Source organism: Pristis pectinata, chromosome 32 (assembly GCF_009764475.1).
Source record: "Pristis pectinata isolate sPriPec2 chromosome 32, sPriPec2.1.pri, whole genome shotgun sequence".
Taxonomy (NCBI): Eukaryota; Metazoa; Chordata; class Chondrichthyes; order Rhinopristiformes; family Pristidae; genus Pristis; species Pristis pectinata.
In genome coordinates this window covers 11489925-11514938 of record NC_067436.1, presented here as the reverse complement: position 1 = coordinate 11514938, position 25014 = coordinate 11489925, and the positions used below count along the sequence as shown (strand labels likewise).

The window sequence follows — 25014 nt, the reverse complement described above, 5'->3', positions numbered from 1 at the left end:
CCCAGCCACTTAACTATTCCTCATATGTCTCCTGTAAATGAAATTTTATCTTTCAGTGACGCCGAGCAACAGGACACATCAAGGTGTAACTGACCACATTGTCATGAACTTGAGATAATTTACTGTACTTTCCTCTTATATAATGGCGATTGATGGATCTTTCACCACTTGCAGATCAAATGGACAACAAGACTTTCCTTGATGACCAGCACATTATCTGACGTTGGTAACGTCATGGATACAATCTGCACAAGATAACCACCAGAAGCAGAAGTAAATGGAACCAAGTTGGGAGTTGTAAATGCAGCTATGGTAGAGCACAAAAAGTATGGAAGGTAAAAAAAACTGCAGATGCTGGAAATCTGATGAAGTTCTGCTGTAGTGTCTGTTAGCTCTGTTTCTCTTCCCACACGTGACCTTACCTGCTGAGCATTTCAAACATTTTCTGTTTTTATAAAAAATATGGATCCTTTCAGCAAAGCAAACCAATCCTGCAGCATTAACAATTCTTATAATTAATGATATAGATTAACAAGTCAGTGCAATGTTGAATTATGCCAATCCATTCAGGAGCAGACATAGAGTCACAGAGTCTCACAGCATGGAAACAGGCCCTTTGCCCAACTTGTCCATGCTGACTGTGTTGCCCAGCGAGCTAGTCCCATCTGCCCGCATTTGGCCCAAAGCCCTCTAAGCCTCTCCTATCCATGTACTTATCTAGATGGATTTTAAACGTTGCTAATGTGCCCACCTCAACAACTATTACTGGCAGCTCATTCAAATTATGCACCACCCTTTGCGTGAAGAATCTGCCCCTGATGTCCCTCTCGCCTCTGATCTTAAACCTATGCCCTCATTTTTAGCACCTCCCCCCCACCACAAAAAAGACTATGTGCTTTCACCCTGTCTGTGCCCCTCATGATCTTATATACCTCTATCACCACTAAATCTCCGACGCTCCAGGGAATTCTTATTCTACGCAGTCCTAGTCTACACAGCCTCTCCTTGTAACTCAGGCCTCCAAGTCCAGGCAACATCCTGGTAAATCTTTTCTGCGCTCTAGTTTAATAACATCTTTCCTTTAACAGTGTGAACAAGACTGTACTCAGTACTCCAAGTGAGGCCTCACCAACGTCTTATATAACTGCAGACAATCTTGTCTTTGAACCCTTTGCCTCTTTACTCATTGTTCCTCATCTTCACTGCTCAGTTCTTTATATACACCAACAACATCAAAATGACCATCCAGCCTCAAGGGCCCATTAATTATCCCAGTATGGGTGTGTTTCTCCTAGACTTTTTTTCACCTGTCTGCATTATCTAAAGAAATCTGCAGTGAGGCTGTTCACAAGCAGGAAATGACGACAAAGTGCAAACACGGTTTTCTTCTTCAGTTACTCATTGTTGCTTGCTGAGTGAGCAAACAGGTTCCATCAATTCTGTCAAGTGGTCGTTCTAATGTTTTTCACCTATCTGGATAATTGCAGTTTCAACGACTTTTAAGAAGCTTGAATCCACCAGGATAAAAGAAACCACTTGATCAGCAGATCATCCACCACCCTGAACGTCCCCTCACTCCTACATCAGTGTGCAGTGGCTGCAGTGTGTACCGTCTACAAAATGTTACCTGCCCAGACTACCCAACAGCCAAACCCATCACCTCTATCACCACGGAGGATTAGACCAGCAGGTGCATGGGAACAGCTGTAGGTTCCCCTGCAGGTTGCACACCAGTCTAACTTGGAGATCTATCACTGTTCCTTCATCATTGCTAGGTTTAAATCTCAGAGACCCTTTCCCAACGTGAAGGGAGTACCTTCACCAGGACTGTACTCATTCAAGGTGGCTCACCACCAGCTTCTTAAGGGCAATTAGGGATGGCAATAAACATTGGTCTTCCCAGCAATGCCCATATCCTGAAACATTGTTAGTAAAGCACAGAGAAAAATGCCCATATTAATATGACTGAGGCATTCCTTGTTTTAGGAATCCTTTGAATATCCCTGTACAATCACTGTGCAGAGGACAGATTCCCAACAATTTGACCTTCTGAAGAAAAGTGCACTTGAAGGTAAAGACCTCAAACATGGGGACAAAACTCATGGTTGACTGGGTTGCAGTGATCTCTGCCCTCCTATATACTTCTGAGACTTAGACCATCTACAACAGATACTTCAAAGCACTGGCATACTCTCTCCAGGAAATCTTCCAAATTCATTGGCGACTAACATCCTAGCTCAACATCCCCACCAAAGGCCTTAATTGCACGTAAAGATAAGTATTCCAAGTCAAAGCTTTTACATTATGAAAGATTCATCGTTACATTAAAGATGACCTGATGGAGACCTTTAAGTTTATGAACTAGTTATTCTAGATGTGGGGAAGATATTTTCAGTTGTGGACCAAATCTAGGACTCATAAATATGAGATGAGTACTAATAGTTCCTAAAACAAATTCAGGTGACGCTTTTTTATTATCCAGAGGGAGATTAAAAGCTGAAATAAGGTATCTCAAGGAATGATTGAGATGAGGAGCACAGAAAAGTTTAAGGAGAATCTAGATAAACATCTGAGGAAGGAAGAAATAAAATTCAGAGGATACTGGAGCAGAAATAGGCCAGTCAACCCCTCCAATCTGCTCTACCATTCAACAAGATCCAGTCTTGGCTTCAGCACCATTTCCCTGCACTTCCTTCTCCCCTTGACTTTCTTGTGATTCAAATGTTTGTCAATCTCTGCTTTGATTATACTCCATGACGCTGCCTCTGCGCTTTCTCTGGGAGCAGAGAATGCCAGAGAGTCACATCCTTTGAGAGAAGAAATCTCTCCTTATCTTCTTAAACAGATAATCTCTTATTTTGAAACCGCCCCAGTTCTAGATGCTCCCACCAGAGGAAACATCCTCTCAGCGTCCACCCTCCCGTGGTTCGAATTCCACCCCCCCCCCCCAACTCGCCATCCTTGATTCAGCCCCACCCATTGATCTCCAGACTCTCACTCTAGACCCAACCAATTGCACACCCCCAACTCAGGGACTCTCCCCCAGCTGACGGTCACTCACTCCCTCTTTTACCAATCACGACTGTAAGACCCACTGTTAATTATTACAAGACAGCACTTAGCCCAACCTCCCTCCTGATTCTTGAACCTTGCCCCTCAAACAAGACTCTCTCCCCAATACTTCCTGGACCCAGACTCGACCCCGGGTCCTCTGCACTGGCAGAGCTCCTGAAGGAATGGCCTTGAACCTTGGGCACTATTGATATAGGGAACCCATAAATGAAATGGTGTGCTATGGAGTAATGGGTTACTGTGTTCCTGTGGGTGCCAATAAATTTCTAGATGATGGACTAATGTTGTTCAAGAAGGTGAGTCACCACCAATAGAAAAAAACAATCAGGAATGAGCATTTAATGTTGACCACTACTAATTTTCACTTCACATGAGAGCTAAAAAAACATGAGAGTGAGCTAATTTGACACCAATCCTGGGAGCTAACAAGCTACTGCCTAATCCATTTTGCCACCAATTCCCTAAGATGATATTTGCAAAATCCTTTGGATATAAGTTAGTATTAAAATCTCCTGGAAAACAGAGTTATCATATGATGGCGCAGTGTAGACATTCATTTCAATGTAGGAGCAATGTTTTTGGCAGTTAAGTGGAGCATTGCCCATTGTATCAATTTGTAATAACTCGATAAGAAATACTTCAATCAAGGCTGGCACTGAGAAAATTATTGCTTATCAGAAGATAGTGCCCTGATGGAATCATGGAATTATTAAGGCACCAAAGTAGGCTATCCAGCCCATTGTCTATACTAACTCTTTGTGGTACAATCTTGTTAGCCTTATTTCCCTATGGCTCTGCAAATTAATTTTCCTCATGAATATCCAATCTCCTTTCCACCAACTTTACATGCAGTGAATGCCAGATCATAGTCAATTTTGTTCTATTATTTACATATATTCCCTCATCACATAGAAGGAGGCCATTTGGCCCATGTACTATGCCAGCTCTCAACATCCCTATCAGTTCCATTCCTCCATTTATTTCCCTGTTAGCCATTCTCTTTAAGATGCCCATTACTCCATCCATATTCTCTTGCAAGCTATGTTAAGGATTATATACAATAAACTATTGACCCTTGGGTATGTTTTTGATGTATAGGAGAAAACCTGTGTGGTCATAGGGTGCAAACTCCACACAGGCAGCATTGGAGGTCAGGATTGAACCCGTGTTGCTCGAACTGTCAGGCCTCAGCATTAACTGCTGCACCTCTGTGCTAAAAACAATTTCCGTACATCCCCCATTTTTCATTTGCCTACCCACTTGAATCTGTGTCCCTTGGTCCTTACACTCTCTAATAATATGGGCAGCTTCTCTCCATCTATGTCTGTCATTATCTTGTACACTTTCCTCTCAACTTTCCATGCTGTAAGGAGACCAGGATAGTTCAGTATTCCAATCACTAGGCATATAAATATACATTAAAATAATATAAGATGGCAGAATCCTGTGCAAGAACAAAATTCCTTGTAGATTAGTAATTGTACTAACTTCCTGTTGAATATTTAAAATGGAACAATTTAACAGTATGCTCCCTTCCTCAAAGTAAACACCTTCATATCAATTCTTAATGCAACACTTCTCAACCGGAAGTTCAGTTTACAACATGCATAATGAAAAATCAACAGTATTAGATGCTTAACATGGCTGGTCCTGAAAAGCAAACACAGATGTTACATTTAAAAACCTGTGTACATTATATATGACAAGGGATTCATAAAATAAACAGGACATGTCCATTGATGTTGCAATTTAAACAAAGATATTTGATTTTGTAATGAACTGGAACGAAGCTGCCTTTGCCATTATTTTTACCTTAGAAATTATAACTGTGTTGTACGTTTGCTTCAAGGATCAATTGCATGCTGCTGTACAGTCATGTGAACATAGATGGAACGCTTCATGTTATCAAACACTTCCTGAGCAGAATCATACATCAAATCATCCAAAGTCAAACAGCAAACAAAACTTTTGTTCCTGCCTTCACTGGCAATGTTTGCCCATTTGGTGGATACGCTTCATTTATAACTTTGACACCCGAGGTAATTTCACAGGTTTCTGATGACTGTGGGGAACCTCACTCACCAGGAGCCCAGTGCAGAAATTCAGAAACACATGTAGCATGTCATCTGTGACTCAGCTGGTAGCATCCTTGGTTCTGAGTCTAAAGACTCCCCCCACCAAAACTTGAGCCAACAATCCAGGCGGACACTCCCATGCAATGCTGGTGGTGTGCAGATCTGTTGGAGGTACTGTCTTTGGGATGAAGCAATGAATTGGGGACCTCTCCTGATCTAAACCATCTAGCCTAAGATAAATGAGTAATAAAAACCTGAAGATGCTGAAAGTCTGAAATAAAAATACAAAAAAAATGCTGGAATCATTCAGCAGGTGAGGCAGCTTCTGTAGAAAGAGAAACAGAACTAACAACTCAGCTTGAAAACCCTTCTTTAGGCAAAGTTCTGAAAAGGTCTTTGACCTGAAAATTTTAACAGTCCCTCTTTCTACAGATGCTGCCTGATTTTCTGAGTGTTTCCAGCATATTCTGTTTGTCACCCACACCAGGATGCTATTTCACAGAGGATCCAGCAGTTCATCATCATCCTTCAATCAATATTTCTGAAAGTTATTATTGCAATGCTGTTTATTGCCCTTTAATTACCCTTGAAATGAGTCATGTGCTAGGTGTTTCAGAGAGCAGTTAAGAATAATCATATGAAGATAAGTCTGGAATGAGATATACACCAGACTGGGTAAAGACAGCAGATTTCCTCCCCTGTTAGTGATGCAGATGGGTTTTTAAAGACAATTCGGTAGTTCTATGGTCACAATTACTACCTTCAGATTATTGAGATTAATGCTAGATTTTTTAAAAATTGCATATTATTTAATTAACGATCTCATATCACTGAATCACTGAACCACTGCTTCTGTATGTTTGAATGCTCTTAACCTTTAAAATCTGTTAAATAACTGTTACCAATTATAGCACGATATTTATAGGTGGATTTATGAATTGGTTGGTCATTAGTGTTTAGTTGCTACGAAATGGCTCTAGCAACCCAGAGGTTACAAGTTTAATGAAAATTAAAGTTATCAGCATTAAAAAAAAGCTATCCATGATCGTTCATTGTTGTAAACTGTCCTCAGTTGTCCTTCAGGGTACAGGTCCTACCAGTCAGTCTGCTTTACATATCTCCAATCCCATACTCCAATCCCATACTGATATACTACAGCTGAACATCACCATTTTATACTGGGATTGAGAAACATGTCTCAATTGCCCAGAACTTAAAACATATTAAATTAAACCCTAATATGGTGCTCTTCAACTTGGTAGTTGTGGTAATCATTTGTCTCCTTTCTTTAAACCATTTGCGATAAGACCACAAAATCTCGGAGCAGAATTAGGCCATTCAGCCCATCAAGTCTGCTCCATCATTCAATCATGTTTGATTTTTCTCAACCCCATTCTCCTGCCTTTTCCCCGTAACCCTTAACCCCCCTTACCAATCAAGAACCTATCAATCTCTGTCTTAAGTACATCTAGTGACTTGGCCTCCACTGCCCTCTGTGGTAACGAGTTCCACAGATTCACCATCCTTTGGCTGGAGAAATTCCTCCTCATATCAGTCCCTTTATTCTGAGGCTATGCCCTCAGATCCTAGACTCTCCTACTAATGGGAAACACCCTCTCCACATCCACTCTATCCAGGTTTTTCAATATCCAGTAGGTTTCAATGAGATCCCCCCTCATCCTTCTGAACTCGGTCAAGTACAGGCCCAGAGACACCAAATGCTCCTCATACGTTAAGCCTTTCATTCCTGAGATCATTCTTGTGAACCTCCTCTGGACCCTCTCCAGGGCCAGCACATCCTTCCTTAGATACGGGGCCTAAAATTGCTCAGAATATTCCAAATGTGATCTGACCAACGCTTTACTCAACATTGTCTGTAATGACATCAGCTGTGAATCAGTGGGTAGGATTCTTGCCTCTGAATTGTAGAGTTGTAGGTTCAAGTCAAACTCCAGAGGTCTGTTCTAAAAGATCTATGTGGATGGTCCAGTTTAGTACTACAGGACTGCTGCTCTGTCAGAGCTGTTGCTTCTTTGTCAAGTTGTTAAACCAAGGTTTTGTCCACTCTCTCACGTGAGAGACGTAAAGACCTCATGGTGCTATTTATCCCACACTCAACACCACTAAAACAGATTTGCCTCGACAGTCATCCCAAATTGGTAGTGCTAAACATACAGTGTTTGGTATCTAACTTCAAAACTTATTGCAATGAAGTTGTGGTGTATTTACCTTTATGAAAATTATTGACCTCAACGGAACGAACTTTGGAGGGAGAGTTGACGTGTTTTTCTTAGTGGCATCAATGGACAATGCTTTTCCTGGCAATTATCTTGCCATTATTATTTGTGGGATCTTGCTGCATGCTGAGCGACTCTGTTTTTAAAAAAATATTTTGTTCATTTTAAAGTGCTCCGGGACACCTCAAATGAAAAGTGTTACAGAAATCCACAACATTTTTTTTAAATTCTTGTATGTATTTGGATTTCGTCTATAATCAGAGTGTTCAGCAGCACCCAGGAGTGTGTCAGTACTGTGCTGATGATTGTCAGGTTTGACTTTCCCACTGTCTACACTTGAGAATGATCTTAAACTAGTAGAGCTTACAAAAGAAGGCCATTTGATGTGTCTTGCCAGTATTAGCTTTTTGAACGAACTATCCAGTTAGTCTCACCTTTCCTGTTCTTTCCCATAGCCCTTTTATTCCTTCTTTCAAGTATTAATTACATTTCCTTTTGGAGCTTATCATTGAGACTGTTTCCATTATCCTTTCAGTCAGCTCATTCCAAAGCAAATCAACTTCCTGTATAACAAATTCTCCTCAGCTCCTCTCTGATACCTCTGTTAAACACATCGACCTGTGTGTCCTCAGATTACCTTCCTCCCTGCCAGAGGAAGCACACTGATTATCAAAGTCTCTCATAATGTAACACCAATATTACATATCCCCTTGATTTCCTCTGTTTAAGGTGTAGGTGATTCTGTTCTGCATGGTGGAAAAGATAGCTATGAACATTTACCCCAACAAAAGACAGTCCAACTCCGGTTGACCTTTATCTGGTCTCAGGAATCATCTTCACACTGTAGTTTCGTCATCTTGCTTCAGAATGGAGCATCCATACCTGCGTTTCCAGGGTGAAGTGCAACCCATCATCATTACCATATTTTACCATATGACAGAAGGAGGCCATTTTGGCCCATCAACTCAATGCCAGCTTAAAGAGCAATTCCATTCCCCGCTAATTTTCCCTGTGGTCTATTCTCTGCACTTTCCCATCAACTCCATCCCCCCCCACCCCCCCCCCCCCCCCCCCCCCCCCCCCCCCCCAGATTTGATGCCTCACTTACATGCTAAGGGCAATTGACAGTGGCCAATAACTGACCAACCTACATTTGTTTAGGATGTGGGAGGAAACAGAGCACATGGAGGATACCCACATAGTCACAGGGAGAACATGCAAATCCACATTGACTGCACCTGAGGTCAAGATCGAACTCAGCTTACTGTGGTCGTAAGATAGCAGCTCTACCAGCTGCATCTCTTTGCTGCCCTGAAAGCATGTTTCATCTTTGCCTCCTTTGGATTTAATCCCTCCTTTACTGCAAGAAGTTGTCTAGTGACCAGGTAATGCTCTGCTACTTTGCATATGTGGCTATGGTACATGTGTATTACGTGGGCGTTGCTTTAAGATTGGGGGGCAGTGAAGGTGTTCGCTATCACCTTAAAACACTGTCACATGGTTAACTATTGCAGCATCTTACATACCATGCTTCAGGTTCAATTGAGAGTGGGCTGCCATAATAAAGAGATGTGTTACTTGACACTCTTAGCTTGTGAGTTTATGTAGTAGTTCATGGTACCATATAAGAAAACCCCAATACTCTACCATAGCCATTCTTTCTTACGTGAACCAGATCCGCCTGGAAATTTTCCCTTCTGATAAAGATGCAACAACATTGAATCAAAGATTCAATCAGAATCAAACAGAAGGACGTCATTTGACTAGGTAATAAAGGACGTTTAAGCTAACCCGATTTTCCACCTCTTAGCCTTTGGCCCTGCAGGTTAATAGAACAACGTAGTATTGCATGGACAGCTTCCAAAATTGGTTTCCCATATATTTTCCTACACACAGTAAAGAGGCCATTCAGCCCATTGAGTCTGTAGGCAGTTCTCGGAGCAATCCCATCAGTCCCATTCCCCCACTTGTAGAACATTCTCTCACACATGCCCACCAATTTTCCCCACCCCCCTCCTCAATTCTCCTGCCACCCATCAACATCAGTGGCAATTTACAGCAGCCAATGTATCTTTGGGATGAGGGAGGAAACCGGAGCCCCCGGAGGAAACCCACCTGGTCATAGGGAGAACGTGGAAATTTCACACATAAAGCACCAGAGGTCAGGATCGAACCCAGGTTGCCAGGTCACTACCTGTTGTGCTACTGTGCCGTTGACTTCATGGATTTCTAAAGTGCGGCCACTAATTTATTGTGTTTCTAACAGTACAGATCAAGGACAGCCTCGGCCAAGGTTTCAAGGCAGTGAAGGTCATAGTTAAAGCAGATCAGGGGAACTATTTCTTCCTGTCCGGTGATCAACAGGTTAGTACGAAGCATGATGGGACATGACTTACTTAAGGAGCAGCTGAATGCTGCAGGGGTGAGGTGGTGGGGCTGATACTCTGGAAGGATGAAGTGAGATAGAAGAAAGGATCCCTTTTATTAAATCTTGTGAGATTTGGAAGCCTTACTCTAACACAGGATTGGCGCAGCCATTTCCTCTTCCAACAAAGTGTGAGCTCGGTGCTTGCATGCACAGACACAGACAACACACACACACACACACACACACACACACACACACACACACACACACACACACACACACACACTCATGGACACAGACACACAGACACCGACAGATGGAAACAGACATATAAACATGCATGCACAGTCTCACACACACACACACACACACGGATACAGACACATGGAAACATACACAAACATACGCATGCACCAACACACACGCACACACAAACATACACACACACACACACAAGCGCACAAACATGCACGCACAGACATACACACAGACACACACCATACACGGTACACTGGGGATAGCTCTAATGGAAAATATAAGGAGGAACTGAACCTCTCTGTAACTCAGGGCTGATGAAGTCGATTGTAGACCACCCCTCCATCAATGAACTCAGCCACAAACTGAAGTTCTGGTCTGGGATCTTCCCTGTCTACCTGATTCAGCTACAGGAGGGGGGAGGTGTTCATTTACTGCCAGAACCAGTGGCAAACTATGTGCAGTCTCTCATATTAGGCAGAGATCACTTAAGGTAAAATACCACTTCAGAGTTGACTGCAAAGGTCGAAGTTCTCATTCATTTGAGGTTGCCTACAAACTCTGGCATCAATGTGGGTAGATGCCTCACAGCGATGAATGGCTTTCCGGCAAAAATCTCCAAGCCCGAACACATAAAATTCAGCTGGGGCAAAGCCTTCCTGAATGGTCCAACATGGACTGCGTTATGCATCTCTGACCAGGATTCGTACACACTGCTCTGATTGTATTGATTATTTATGGTGTCATTTGCACATGCTGCTTTAGAATTCTGTGCTTCAAGCACTTTGATGTGACATATATTTCAAAGGAGTGTAAATTTTTTTATTCAAGTATTTGCATGTGTTTCATGTTTGGCAGCAAGCAAGAAAGGAGATTGAATCTACGTTTAAAAAAGAAGCCAACAGCTGGTTGACTGAAATTTTATTACTTGTTTCCTGCCTCAGACTAACCTAATTCTCTCCTGGAGTGATGCCAAGCAGACACAAAACTCAGCATAACACCACGCTGGGTGCCTATTGATTACCATGGAAGCCTTTTTTATATGTGGGCAAGCAAATCAAGGCAGGAGCTTACTAATGTGTGCTGAAAGTAATTGGTTTCAATAAAGCCATGTAAATAAGGTCAGGTACAGGAAAGAACTATAGGCCTACAGAAAGAGCCTGGAAGAGGTTTCTGAGAGTTTTCAAGGTTGAGGGATTTTAATTACATGGTCAGACGGGAGAGGTGGGTGCTGTTCTCCTTGGGACAGAGGAAATTGGGAGTTGGAAATTGGGAGAATGCACAATGAACTTGAATCTCCAAGGCATAGAAGGCTACAGACAAATAGCTAGGTACAATGGTCAGCATGGATATGGTGGGTTGAAGGGCCTGCTTCTGTGCTGTACAACTCTATGACAATGAGAGGAGCGATCTGAGGGATTTGATCGAGGTATTTAAGACCATGAAGGTTCCAGACAAAAGTAGATGGGGAGGAACGGCTCCTGTTGACAGAAGCTTCAAGAACTAATGGGAATGGAATGAAGGTAAATGGGGAAAATAGCCAAAAATGACAATGAGAATAAACTTCTTCAAGCAATGGTTAGGATCTGCACTGCACTGCCAGGGAGGCAGTGGAAGCAGATTCATTTCTAAAGGGAGTGGGATAAGTACTTGAAAGCAAAGAATTTGTAGGGTTATGGATGGGGTGAGGAATTAGCTGGATCTATAACACAAAACACGTACAAACTCTATGGGCCGAATGTCTTACTTCCTTGCTGTAACTCCCCTGTGATTCGCTGATACTGTGATCCCACAGAGCCAACACATATTCCTTATTTAACTATTTTCAACCCATGTCCCTGACACCTTGCCAGCTGACAGTCTTTTCTAAAAGCAGTCTGTTATAATCATTTTTATTATTCAGCGACGGGATATGAAATTCGTTGGGAAGGTGGGCATTTATAACACATCCCTAATTGTCTTTGAACTAAATGGTTTGCTGGGCCATTTCAAAGGTAAGTTGCTGGTTTATAGAAGGTCAGAGAAGCAATGGAGGAACAGGAACTGGTGAACAGGACATGAACAGTAGTACTTTGGATTGAAGACACAAGGGACGGCAGATGCTGGAATCTGGAGCAAGAAACAACCTGCTGGAGGAACTCACCGGGTCAGGCAGCATCTGTGGGAGGAAAGGAACTGTCGATGTTTTGGGTCAAAACCCTGATACTCTTACTTGAGGGCTTGAGTTATAAGGAGAGACTGGATAGGTTGGGGCTTTTTTTCCTCAACTGAAGGAGGCTGAGGGATGACCTTATAGAGGTTTATAAAATCATGAGGGGCATAGAAAAGTCACAGTCTTTTTCCCAGGGTAGGGGAGTCTAAACCTAGAGGGCATATATTGAAGATGAGAGAAGAAACATTTAAAGGGGACATGAGAGGCAAATCTTTCACACAGAGAGTGGTGGGTATATGGAATAAGCTGCCAGAGGAAGTGGTAGAGGCGGGTACAATTACAACATTTAAAAGGCATCTAGGCAGGAACATGGATAGGAAAGGTTTAAAGGGATTGGGCCAAATGCAGGTGAATGGAACTAGCTCAGGTGGCCAACTTGGTCAGCATAGATGAGTTGGGCTGAAGGGCCTGCTTCCATGTTGTAGAAATTTCTCTATTAAATGTCTCCCGCTGGATTAATGGTTTGGTTAAATTAGTACACAAATGCATTAACCAGTGTGGCAAACATAGTGCAGTCTGCTGAATTAACTGTCCAGCAAACTCAATAACTTTCATCTGATAAATAAGGAAGATGTCTCCGTGAGCCTCGTATTATTCTTTTGGGAGCAGAAGAACATGTCCATTTACCCCTCTCATCGTGTCCCAAGTCCAGCCTCTGGGTTGAAGCTTGCTGCTGTTACACAGCAGGATTCCAGGGCAACCCCAGCAGGCCAGAGCCAAGGCCGAGCGCACCCCTGACAGAGTCTCCCAGAAACTCTGAGTTACTGCTTCAGTGCAAGACACAAGTGCTGTGCTTCCCTTCAGATAACATATTAAACTGTACCATTCTGCCTCCCTACGTAGTTGTCAAAAATTTCATGGCGCTATTGGATGAAGAGCTCATGTCCTCAGCCAATATTTACATGAAAAAAATTACCTGGCCATCATCAGAATGCTTTTGTGTGGGATCTTACTTTGTACAAATAGGTGCCACGTTTCCTACATTACAGCAGTGGTCACACTTCAGAAATTACCACCTCAGCCAGGTGGTGGTTTGGGAATCGAGTGATTGGGAAAATATAGCAGCAAATCTTTTCTCTTTCCAAATGGTTGCATGTCTTGCCCTTGGGGGAAATGCTGGTGGTGTTGTGGTTAGCTGTTTGGGTTAGCAGAGCAAGAGGTTGGAGCCATAGCAGCCACCACATACGTGTGAAGCCAACACAGGTAACTCATTGGAACTGAAATGGAAGGAGAGGTGCATGGTGGTATAAGAAGGGGTGGGGGGGTAGGTTGAAAGCATTGGGCTACAACTTCCCAGAGATTCACTAACCTACCCAAGCTTCCTGGCAGGATAGGATGTGAGGAATATCCTCTGTGAATCCCATCCCCACTACATTGTGTGCACAGTAAGTGGGAGAAGTGCACACACAATGCAGCAGGGCTGAAATTCTGATTTGGGACAGTCAGTGGTTAGCACCACCTTCCGAATTTCTAGCATTCCTTATGAAACAGCCCAACTGTAAAGGTCTATCTTGGCCTAGCTTTCACAGAGCACAAACATTTTTGGTGTGGTCAATGTGCTTGAGGAAACAAAATGCTCCAGTGGTGCAGGGTTTCTCAGATCACAGTGTCAATGGGAGCTCTACTATATGAAGCACTAAGACTTACCTCCTCCCACTGGTGGATGTAACGGATAAGACGGGATAACCGAAGCAACCGGAGGAGGCTGAGGATCTTGGTAAACCTTACAATCCGCAGAGCCCTGGCAGTCTTATAAACTTCCGAGTCAATCCTTGTTTCCACTATTAGAAAAATATAGTCGACTGGAATGGAGGATATGAAGTCCACCACAAACCAGCTTTTCAGGTACTTCATCTTGATTTTCTGAGGGTCTAAGATAATCTCTGTGTTGTCCTCCACGACAATCCCAGTTCTAAAATTCAGTACTAGATCAACAAGAAAGAAAGTGTCTGACACAACATTGAAGACAATCCATGGAGTGGTGTTTTCATCCTTGAAAAATGTGATTCCCACAGGAATGATGATCAGGTTCCCCACCATGAGAAGCAGCATAGTCAGATCCCAGTAGAACCTGCAAAGGTGAATACAGACATTTTATTTTACCTTTGACACTCCTTCACAGATATTCCCTCTGTTCTCACCATTCCTCCCCCTCTCTGCCATTTAACACCCTTGTCTTCTTATTTCTGATGAAGAGTCTTTGAGCCAAATGACAGCTCTGTTTCTTTCCCCAATGATGCTGTCTGACCTGTTTTTCTTCTGCCTTTGTTTTGAATTTCCACCACCTGGACCTTTTCTTGCCCTAATTTTAACCTCTACTTGATTAGAACTCAGAATATGAAACAGGACCAAGAGCAGGCTACATAGAAACACTCTCAATAAAATCATGGCTTATCGAATCTTGGCTACAGCGCATTTTCTTACCTACAAGCAATCTGCTGGAGGAACTCAGCGGGTTGAGCAGCATCTGTGGAGGAAAAGAATTGTCACCATTTCAGGTCCCCTACCTGGCTCCATCTGCCCATCATCCTTCACCCCTCCTCGGTCCACCAATCATCTACTGGGCACCTGCCTCACCACTTCCTGTCTTCTATTTACACTGGCTATCTTCCCTCTTCACCCTCAGTCCCGATGCAGGGTTTCAACCTGAAACGTCAACAGTTCCTTTCCCCTTACAGATGCTACTCAATCTGCTGAGTTCCTCCAGCAGATTATTTGTTGCTCCAGATTCGAGCATCTCTTGTGTCTCACTTTCTCACCGATTGCCATAACCCTTGATACCCTAAAATCTATCGCAGCCTTGAATATAGTCAATGATTCCGTCTCCACAGCTTTCTGGGGTAGAGAATTCAAAAGATTCACAACCCCCTGAAGGAAGAAATGCCTCCTCATTTCCATCTTAAATGGGTGACCGCTTGCTCTGAAACTAGTTCTTGATTCCCCCACAAGGGGAAAGATCCTCTCTACATCCACCTTGTCACACCCCCTCAGAATTATACATGTTTATATCAGATCACCTCTTACAGAAGGTGATTGCAAAGTTACATGGAAAATACAGCACAAAAACAAGCCCAAGTATTCCATGTCAGTCTTTATGCTTCTCACAAGCCTCTTCCTGCTCCTCCTCACCCTATAACTCTTCTCCCTTCTCAACCCGGCTTACAGTTAAATGCATCATTGCCAACCTCCCTCATTATTGCAGGCAGTAGAGGTCATTATTTAGATAAATACAGAGTCTAACAGCACGGAGAGAGGGCCTTCACCCCATCCAGTCTGCACCGACTCCCGCGCATCCCACACTAATTCCTTTTTATGCTCCCACTTTCCCATCAACTGCCCACAGATTCAACCACTTACCTGCACTAGGGACAGTTTACAGCAGCCAATTAACCCACCGACCTGCACATCTTTGGGATGCGGGAGGAAACCGGAGCACCAGGGAGAACCCACACGATCACAAGGAGAACGTGCGAACTGGGGGTCAGGTTCATTGGAGCTGTGAGGCAGTGGAACTACTAGCTATGCCACTGTCACCCATATTTATTATCTATAATTCCCTATTCAGCCCATTAAGTCTCGGCCAGTGCTCAAAGCAATCCCACCAGCCTCCCCTCCATTGACCCTGTCTACACTTCCCACTGCCTCAGCAAAGCAGCCAACAAAATCAAGGACCCCTCCCACCCCAGTCATTCTCTCTTCTCCCCCTTCCCATCGGGCAGAAGATACAAAGGCTTGAGAACACGTACCACCAGTCTCAGGGACAGCTTCAATCTTGCTGTTGTAAGACTCTTGAACGGACCTCTTGTACGATCAAGAACACTTGATCTCTCAGTCTACCTCATCATGGCCCTTGTACCTTATTGTCTACTTGCACTGCACTTTCTCTATAACTGTAAAACTATATTCTGCATTCTGTTATTGCTGTTCCCTTTGTACTACCTCGATGTACTTATGTTTGGAATGATCTGCATGGATTGCATGCAAAGCAAAGCCTTTCACTGTATCTCAGTACATGTGACAATAATAAACCAATTAACAATTACCCTCACTTATTTCCTTATTTCCCTGCAATATTGTCTCCCACAATACAATTAACTCCCCCTTCCACCCCGTTCACTCCACCTCCCACCCCTCATACTTTTCCCAGATTCTCCTGCCATCCACCCACACCAGGGGCCAATTAACCAACCACGCAGTAAGCACATCTTTAGGATCTGGGAGGGAAGAGGAAAACCCAAGGGGGGACCCACATGATCATAGGGAAAACATGCAACCAGACAACACCAGAGGTCAGGATCAAACCCAGGTTGCTGGAACTGTGAGACTGTAGCACTATCTGCTGTGCCACCGTGGCAGAGAATTCCACGTTGTCATTATATCCCACCCAATATTAAACTGAATTTCTCTCTACAAATTAAATCCATAAAATGGAGACCCACACCACCAAGAATAGCTACTTCCCCTTCAATCATTTGGTTCTTGAACCAACCAGCACAACACTAATCACTACAGTTTCACAACACCATTATCACTTTGATCACTTTGCACTAAAATGGACAGTTTTTTTTGTTCTAATTCTCTTACTTCTTGTAAAAATTGTATATAATTTATGATTAATTTATGTTTTTCTTGTGAATGCTGCTTATATGCTGCTATGTGCCTGTGATGCCGTTGCAAGTTTTTCATTGCACCTGTGCACACATGTACTTGTACCTATGACAATAAATTTGACTTGACCCAGTAGATTGCAGAAATCCCTCCAAGCTACAGAGAGTTTAATTATGCTTTGAATGTTTCCTACTTTGCGCAGGCACCTATTGTATTACCAAAGTCACAAATGGGGGAAAATAAAACTGCAAACTAAAACTAACCAAAGAAATGTTTTTAGTTTAAAGCACTGCCTCACGGACTGTAAAAGAGCTTCAGAACATCAGAGTGTGATCAGAGCCTAGGGAACAAAAAAAAACCCAATCCAAAGTTGGAATATACAATAAAATAAAACTGCTTACATTGAGAATGTTATAACCAGCCAGAGATGAGACGGCTGAGTAATTTCCCTTTTCAATCAAGCTTGGTGACTATACTGCTGTGTCTGACTGAGATTGATTTTATTCATATAATTTAAATGTAAGTCTCCCCCTTTCACTGCATTTTTGGTGGAGAAGTGACCCTACCTTTATTGTGAAAAGTTGTTGCAGTTTCTATTTTCTTTGCTCATCAAACAGACTCTGTTTCCTGACAGATCTGATTTTGTACGCTGTGCAGTAGGATATCTACCATACACATTGGCTGATGCATTGTTATCCACAAATGCTCCGAAGCAACATGGTGACTGGCATTCCCACATCAGCTGGAACTCCCAGATGGATAATTCACTATACTTTTATAAAATGCCAAGTTTTGTATTTGAAATTTTGTTTCCGTGTGCACCAGAGACCTGGGTTCAATCCTGACCTCCGGTGCTGTCTGTGTGGAGTTTGCACATTCTCCCTGTGACCGAGTGGGTTTCCTCCAGGTGCTCCGGTTTCCTCCCACATCCTGAAAACATGCAGATTAATTGGCCAGGTAAATCTTTAGGTTGCAGGAGAAAACTGGAGCATCGCATGGTCAAAGGGAGAATATGCAAACTCTGCACCGATAGCACCGGATGTCAGGGTCAATCCAGGGTCACTGGAGTTGAGGTAACAGCTCCACCAGCTGTGGCACTGCATTACCTTAAGGTTCAATCCAGTGAAGGAGGTATGAACAAAAACGCACTCTCTCCAAGACATTTCTCCCATTGGGTGTGGATTGTGTTAACAGACTCTCCACGTCCCATGGTCTCTCCCATCACCCCTTGTTGGATGTGATGCAACCTGCTGTTTCCGTCCTCTCTTTGTTTGGCCACACAGCTTTCCCCAACCCGGGGGTTCCTCTGTGGCAATGATCTTAACAGCCAATGGCCACCTTTGAGCTTGCTATCGGAGAGGGCAGGAAAGGCAGGGTAGATAGCATCTCCACAGATATAATGCTATAGTGACTCCTTTCAGCTCATATTCCACTAGCTCTATTTCTGGGAAAGCATCTTGAGTACTAAATGAGGTGCCAACACACTGGAATCAGCATTCCCATTCCTGTTTATTTAAAGGTATGTTATGAGCCATAAGTTTATAACATCACAGGAACACATGAGCTTAAAAGGTAAAAAATCATTCAACTTACATTGTAACTCAGTCCCTTGGATACATGGCTATAATCAGAGCAGGTCCAATAGTCACACAAAGCTGCTGAACATTCATCCAAGGAACCAGGCCTGGGAACCTGCTAGCAACACACAAAGCACTGGAGCAGCTCAGTGGGTCAGGCAGCATCTATGCAGGGAAATGGATGGTGGATGTTTCGGGTCGAGACCCTTCGTCAGCACTGATGATGGTTCTCGACCTAAAATGTTAACTGTCCATTTTGGTCTGTAGATGCTGCCTGATCCACTAGTTCCTGCAGCACCTTGTGTGTTGCTCTAGATTCCAGCATCTGCAGTCTCGTGTCTCCTGGGAGCCTTCTATTCTACTAGCTCCTGTCCAAGTAACAGTGCATTTATATAATGCCCCTAATGTAGTAAAATAGATTCAAATTGTTTTTAAGGTTGAATCATCAAACCAAATTTGACAGTAGCTAACATAAGGAAGTATTAGGAAATAAGAACATAAGAAATAGAAGCAGGAGTAGACCACTCAGCCGGTCCTGTCTACCATACCATTCAATAAGATTACAGAACGTAGAACATTACAGCACAGTACAGGCCCTTCAGCCCACAATATTGTGCCGACATTTTATCCTGCTCTAGAGCTATCTAACCCTTCCCTCCCACATAGCCCTCTATTTCTCTATCATTCATGTGTCTGTCCAAGAGTCTCTTAAATGTCCCTAATGTATCTGCCCCCACAACCTCTGCTGGCAGAGGTTCTTTTGGTTACCTTTTGGTTGACCTTTTACCTCAGGCCCACTATCTCAAAACAACCCCATGTCTCTTGATGTCTTTAATACCCAAAAATCTATTAAGCCATCCAAATGTCCACCAATCATTAGAATTATCAATAATCAATTGATTAGGTAAGCAAAAAGGTAGGTTGAGAGCAGACAGGGGGAGAGAGTGGGAGGGGGAAAGAGAGATGGGGAGGGAGAAAGGGGGGAATGGAGGGGAAAGGGAAAGGAGGGGAGAGAGAGGGTCAGCTGGAGAGAGAAAGGGAGAGAGGGGGTGGGAGAGCGAGGGGGAGAGGGGGAGAGACAAGGAGAAAGAGGGAAAGGGGGACAGAGAGAGGGGGAGAGAAAGAGAGGAAGGGAGAGAGGGAAGTTAAGGTGAGAGGTTCGATTGGAACTCAGCAACCATTTTGACTGCTAGTGGTGGAACATTGAAACATAAGGTATTTGGAAGTGAACAGTGATTTTGAACGGTTATAGTCATGAAGGAGGATACAAAAGGTAGAAAAAGGCAAAGTCGAAGAAAGATGAGATTTGCTTAGTTTTAAACACAATAACAAACCTTCTCTAAGTCCCGGTGCACATTTAAAACTAGTCTTTTCCAACTGACCAGACACAGCAGTTCATGTGCATGAAGCAATGTTGTCATCACATAAGCAAAAAGCAAGTGTTTAATAGCTGAATTGTTTCAGGATTCATTTTGTGGCCTGACATCACACCAGATCAGACCCTCCAGGGCCAAAGGCAGCAGACAGAGACTATGAAAAATGAGGCTTTTTATCTATTCTCTTCAATTATTTCTGGGTTGTTACCAGCTGTAAATGTCACCAGTTGATAGGTTCAGATGAGTCCAAGTGATATAGCTATAGTCAGCAAAAGGAAGCAAAGACTTGCATTTATATATCACCTTTCACATCCCTCTAAAGAGGTTTCATAGCTTTCTATGATTAAGAAATTCAGTAACCAATTTGCAGACTGCAAGCTGCCACAAACTACATAAAATGACCAGATACTGTAATTGTTTTTAGTGTGTGATTGAAGTATAAATATTAGCCTGTACATCAGGGACAAATTCTCCGTTCTTCTCAACATTGCCAGGGGATCTCTTGTGTTCACTGGAGACAGATTCATTGCAAGGACAAACTGCCCAGAAGTGACACAGTACCAGACTGCAGCATTAGCCTAGATTTTTGTGCTCACTTTTGGAATAAGAGTTGAACCAGAAACGTATTAATGCAGAGCCAAGAATGCTACTCGCTACCCTTTCAATAACCTGAAACACTAAGCTTGTATGTGATATCACCTGTTGAGTGTTTCCAGCATTTTCTATTTTGTTTCAGATTTCCAGCATCTGCAGTATTTTGCTTTTGGTTCATAAGAAGTTCCTGGATCCAAATTTTCTTTGCCCATGCTTACCCTACCCTTTCCTTCTCACACTTCTCTTCTCAAAAGGAAAAAAAGCACAGCTTAAAAATCATTCTTCAACCTTTTAAGATTATCCCCCCACCAATCCTTCATGAATGCCTCATTATAGACAGGATGTGGAAGCTTTAGAAAGGATGCAGAGGAGATTTACCAGGATGTTGCCTGGATTGGAGAGCATGTCTTATGAGGTTAGGTTGAGCAAGCTAGGGCTTCTCTCTTTGGAGAGAAGGAGGATGAGAGGTGACTTGATAGAGGTGTACAAGATGATAAGAGGCATAGATCGAGTGGACAGTCAGAGACTTTTTTCCAGGGCGACAATGGCTAACACGAGGGGACATAATTTTAAGGTGATTGGAGGAAGGTGTAAGGGGATGTCAGGGGTAAGTTTTTTTTTTACACAGAGAGTGGTGGGTGCATGGAACGCACTGCCGGCAGAGGTTGTGGAGGCAGATACATTAGGGACATTTAAGAGACTCTTTGATAGACACATGAATGATCAAAAAATAGGGGGCTATGAGGAGGGAAGGGTTAGATAGAACTTAGAGCAGGATAAAATGTCAGCACAACATTGTGGGCTGAAGGGCCTGTACTGTGTTGTTGTGTTCTATGTTCTAAGTAACTTTCCAATGTTTATATATCTTCCCACAATATGAAGAAAGCTGGTGAGAGCAGATGCTCCCTCAGGTTCAAATGAACTTAGTATTCTATTTGGACATTGAGCATTTCAGTTCCCTTGTAACACTCTGCAGAACACAGTGTGCTTATGATCCTGTCTGGTAGAGGAGGCCACCATTCATCTGTCCTCCTCTACTCACTGTGCCTTAGATGTTTGGGTCTGCATACTGGAATGCAGAGGGCAGAGACAAGCTGGAGATTGGGTACCTGGGGAATGGATCCTCAGGTTCCACCTTTTGAGGCCCTGTCTCCATTCGTAGTTTGCAAAGTCTTCAGGATGGAAGCTTCCAACAGGGGACAATCCCACAGAGGGTATGAACATGATCTGGTCCATTCTCATTATTCTGCTGCTAGACTCATCAGTGAGTTATGGTAAATTGGTTTATTATTGTCACGTGTACTGGGGTATAGTGAAAAACTTTGTTTTGCTTGCCATCCATGCAGATCATTTTATCACATCAGTACATCGAGGTAGTACAAGGGACAAGCAATAACAGAATGCAGAATAAAGTGTTACAGTTACAGAGAAAGTGCAGTGCAGGCAGACACTAAGGTGCAAGGGCCATGATGAGGTTAAGAGCCCATCTTATCACGCAAGAGGTCCATTCAAGAGGCTTATAATAGTGGGATAGAAGCTGTCCTTGAGCCTGGTGGTACATGCTTTCAGGCTTTTGTATCTTCTCCCCAATGGGAGGGGGGAGAAGAGAGAATGTCTGGGGTGGGTGGGGTTTTTGATTTTGTTGGCTGCTTTACCAAGGCAGCGAGGAGTGTCAACAGGGTCCATGGAGGGGAGGTTGGTTTTTGTGATGTAACAAATATAATGGAAGTAATGAGTGAATCTGCATAGAGCAGCTTGCAACGAGTCATTGCATGTATGGCCCCGTTCATCTGACCATTAAAAAGATAAGTTTACAGGCATTTTTGTTGATTTTCCTTTATTGTATATTTATGTTTCAAAAGTAACAATAGCGGAATGTGTTTTTAACAATTTGTAAATTATTTTATATTTAATCATTTTCAAATAATTTGTATTATTATTTTTATCCAATCCACTCATTCACAAAAGCGCCTGAATAGCAGAAACATTTAAAACATTAACAAGGAGCTGTCAAACACCATCAGGAGTGCTGGGTGTGAAGCCACCTGAGGCCTTGTCGCTGGTTATGATCCACTCACAGGATCACAAGAAAATGGGAGCATAAGTAGGCCACCCTCAGGCCTCTCCACCATTCTATATGATCATGGCTTATCTCCCCCAGGACTCAAACTTCTTTTCTGTGCCAGATCCCCATAGTCCTCAATTAATTTTCTGGTCTATCAATAATGTATCTACTTACACTTTAAATACAGAAGAAGATTGTTGATGGGGTCACGATCAAGGGGTAGGTATGAGGAGGTGTCTGAGAGCTGCCTCCGAGCCTTTCCAAGGCAGCGGTCAGTAACACCTATCACCTCGCAGCCTCTGTTGTTATTTCCACTCCTCCATCTGCCTATCACCCACCTCACCTGGATCCACCTATCACCTTCCAGCTCTTGCTCCACCTTTCCCTCACCTCTTTATACTAGTTATCTCCCCTCTATCTTTCAGTCCAGGTGAAGGGTCTCAACTCAAAATGTCGACTGTCCATCTCCCTCCACAGATGCTGTCTGACCTGCTGAGTTCCTCCAGCTTCTTGTTTGTTGCTCCAGTTTAAGGACTTCTAACGATTTAGAACATAGAACAATACAGCACAGGAACAGGCCCTTCGGCCCATGATACCGAACTAATTAAACTAGTAAATAAACACCTAACTAAACTAATCCCTTCTGCCCACACAATGTCCATATCCCTCCATTCTCTGCACATTCATGTGCCTGTCTAAGAGCCTCTTAAATGCCTTTATCATATCTGCCTCCACTGCCACCCCAGGCAGCGCATTCCAGGTACCCACCATTCTCTGTGTAAAAAACTTGCCCCGCACATCTCCTTTGAACTTACCCCGCTCACCTTAAATGCATTTAACCTCCATAGTTCTCTAGTGCAGAGAATTCCAGAGACTCATCATCCTCTGCAAGAATAAATTTATACATTCTTTGCTTTTAAATAACTGTCCCTTTATCTTAAAAGTAGATCATCTCATTCAAGATTTTCGCACTAGTGAAAACATCTGGACATCTACTCTATCATGCCCTCTTAGGACCTCATATGTTTTAATAAGGTCATCTCTCATTTATCTAATCCAAATAATACAGACTCAACCTGGTTAGCTTCTCATGACAGGACAATCCTCTCATCCCAGCAATTCGGCCTGGTGAATCCCTTTTGGACTACCCCCAATGCTATTATATTCTTTCTTCAGTTCCTTAGGACACAGAGTGAAGGATTCCAGCACAGCCCACCCCACAGTGCCACTGCAAGTCCAATACAGCTCACTATCTCCCTTACCAACAGTAGATTACATTTGCATGGCACCTTCGACATAAAACATCTCAAGGGACTTAACATTGCTGAAACATGGAGAGAACAATTAGAACCAATCAGCAAAATCATGGCCATAGAGATGGGGTTTGAATAAGAGGGAAGTGTTTCTCTTTGGTTAGCACTGAAGTCAGACAGGACAAACATAAATATTATTTAGTATGGCCTAATCACCAAGGCTTTGAAAGGAAAAAGATACACAGACCCCGTGAGAAATCTGATGACTTTCTGCAATAACACATTCTGAGAATAGTTATGCAAACAAGCTGTTGTATCTATTTATATTTCAACAATTTCCACCAGTTTCACAACAACAGAACCCTCGCCTTTCAGCAAGGCTGTTAGACCAGTAACACCGATCACATTCAACCTTCAGCATCTAACTAAAGGATTGCAACTAATTAGTCAGCCTGCCTGAAACCAGACTGCAGTCTGTTCCAAACACACAAACAAATGGGGCCCAAAATAAAGGAAAAACTTCAAACTAAGTTATAAGCTTCCATCCAGGAAAGTCTGAAGTCCAGTGAAAATTTTAGCCAGCCTTAAAAAACGACTTAGCTTTGCAACATTTTGACAAGACAAGATAAGACAAGATATCTTTATTAGTCACATGTACATTGAAACACACAGTGAAATACATCTTTTGTGTAGAGTGTTCTGGGGGGCAGCCCGCAAGTGTCGCCACGCTTCCAGCGCCAACATAGCACGCCCACAACTTCTTAACCCGTTATGTCTTTGGAATGTGGGAGGAAACCGGAGCACCCGAAGGAAACCCACGCAGACACGAGGAGAACGTACAAACTCCTTACAGACAGTGGCCGGAATTAAACACGGGTCGCTGGCGCTGTAATAGTGTTATGCTAACCGCTACACTACCGTACCTGCCCTGAAAGGACAAGCTTGAAACAGAGAGAGTAACCAAAGACAGAGATATTAATTTCTATAGCACCTTTGATGCCCATTCAAAATAATTTGCAGTTAATGGGATATTTGTAAAGTGTAATAGTGTTGCAAAATAGGATATGTATGAGCCAATTTGAACAGGATCAGCCTTGAAAAGCAGCAATGAAAAAATATTTTTTAGTAATATTGAGTGAGGGGTAATTATTGCCCGGGGCAGCCAAGATAGCCTTTCAAAATAGTGCCAGAGGGACCATTTACATCCCCCGAGAAGTCCAATGTTGCTTCTGAAATAGTGCACCTCTATAAGTCTTGCACCAGAATTTAGAAGTCAAGCCTCTGGAGGGATTTGTAACAGTTACTCATTTGACAAGAGGCAA

The 25014-nt window shown here is 43.0% G+C and overlaps 1 protein-coding gene across 1 annotated transcript in view; it reads right to left on the bottom strand.

Moving 5' to 3' along the window:
• The window catches only part of hcn4 (hyperpolarization activated cyclic nucleotide-gated potassium channel 4), a 318234-nt gene that overhangs the window by 246674 nt on the left and 46546 nt on the right, over positions 1-25014 (bottom strand). Inside the window, exon 2 of the mRNA XM_052042380.1 lies at positions 13867-14290. Within this exon, the coding sequence (XP_051898340.1) occupies positions 13867-14290 (424 nt within the window). The remainder of the gene's footprint in view (positions 1-13866; positions 14291-25014) is intronic.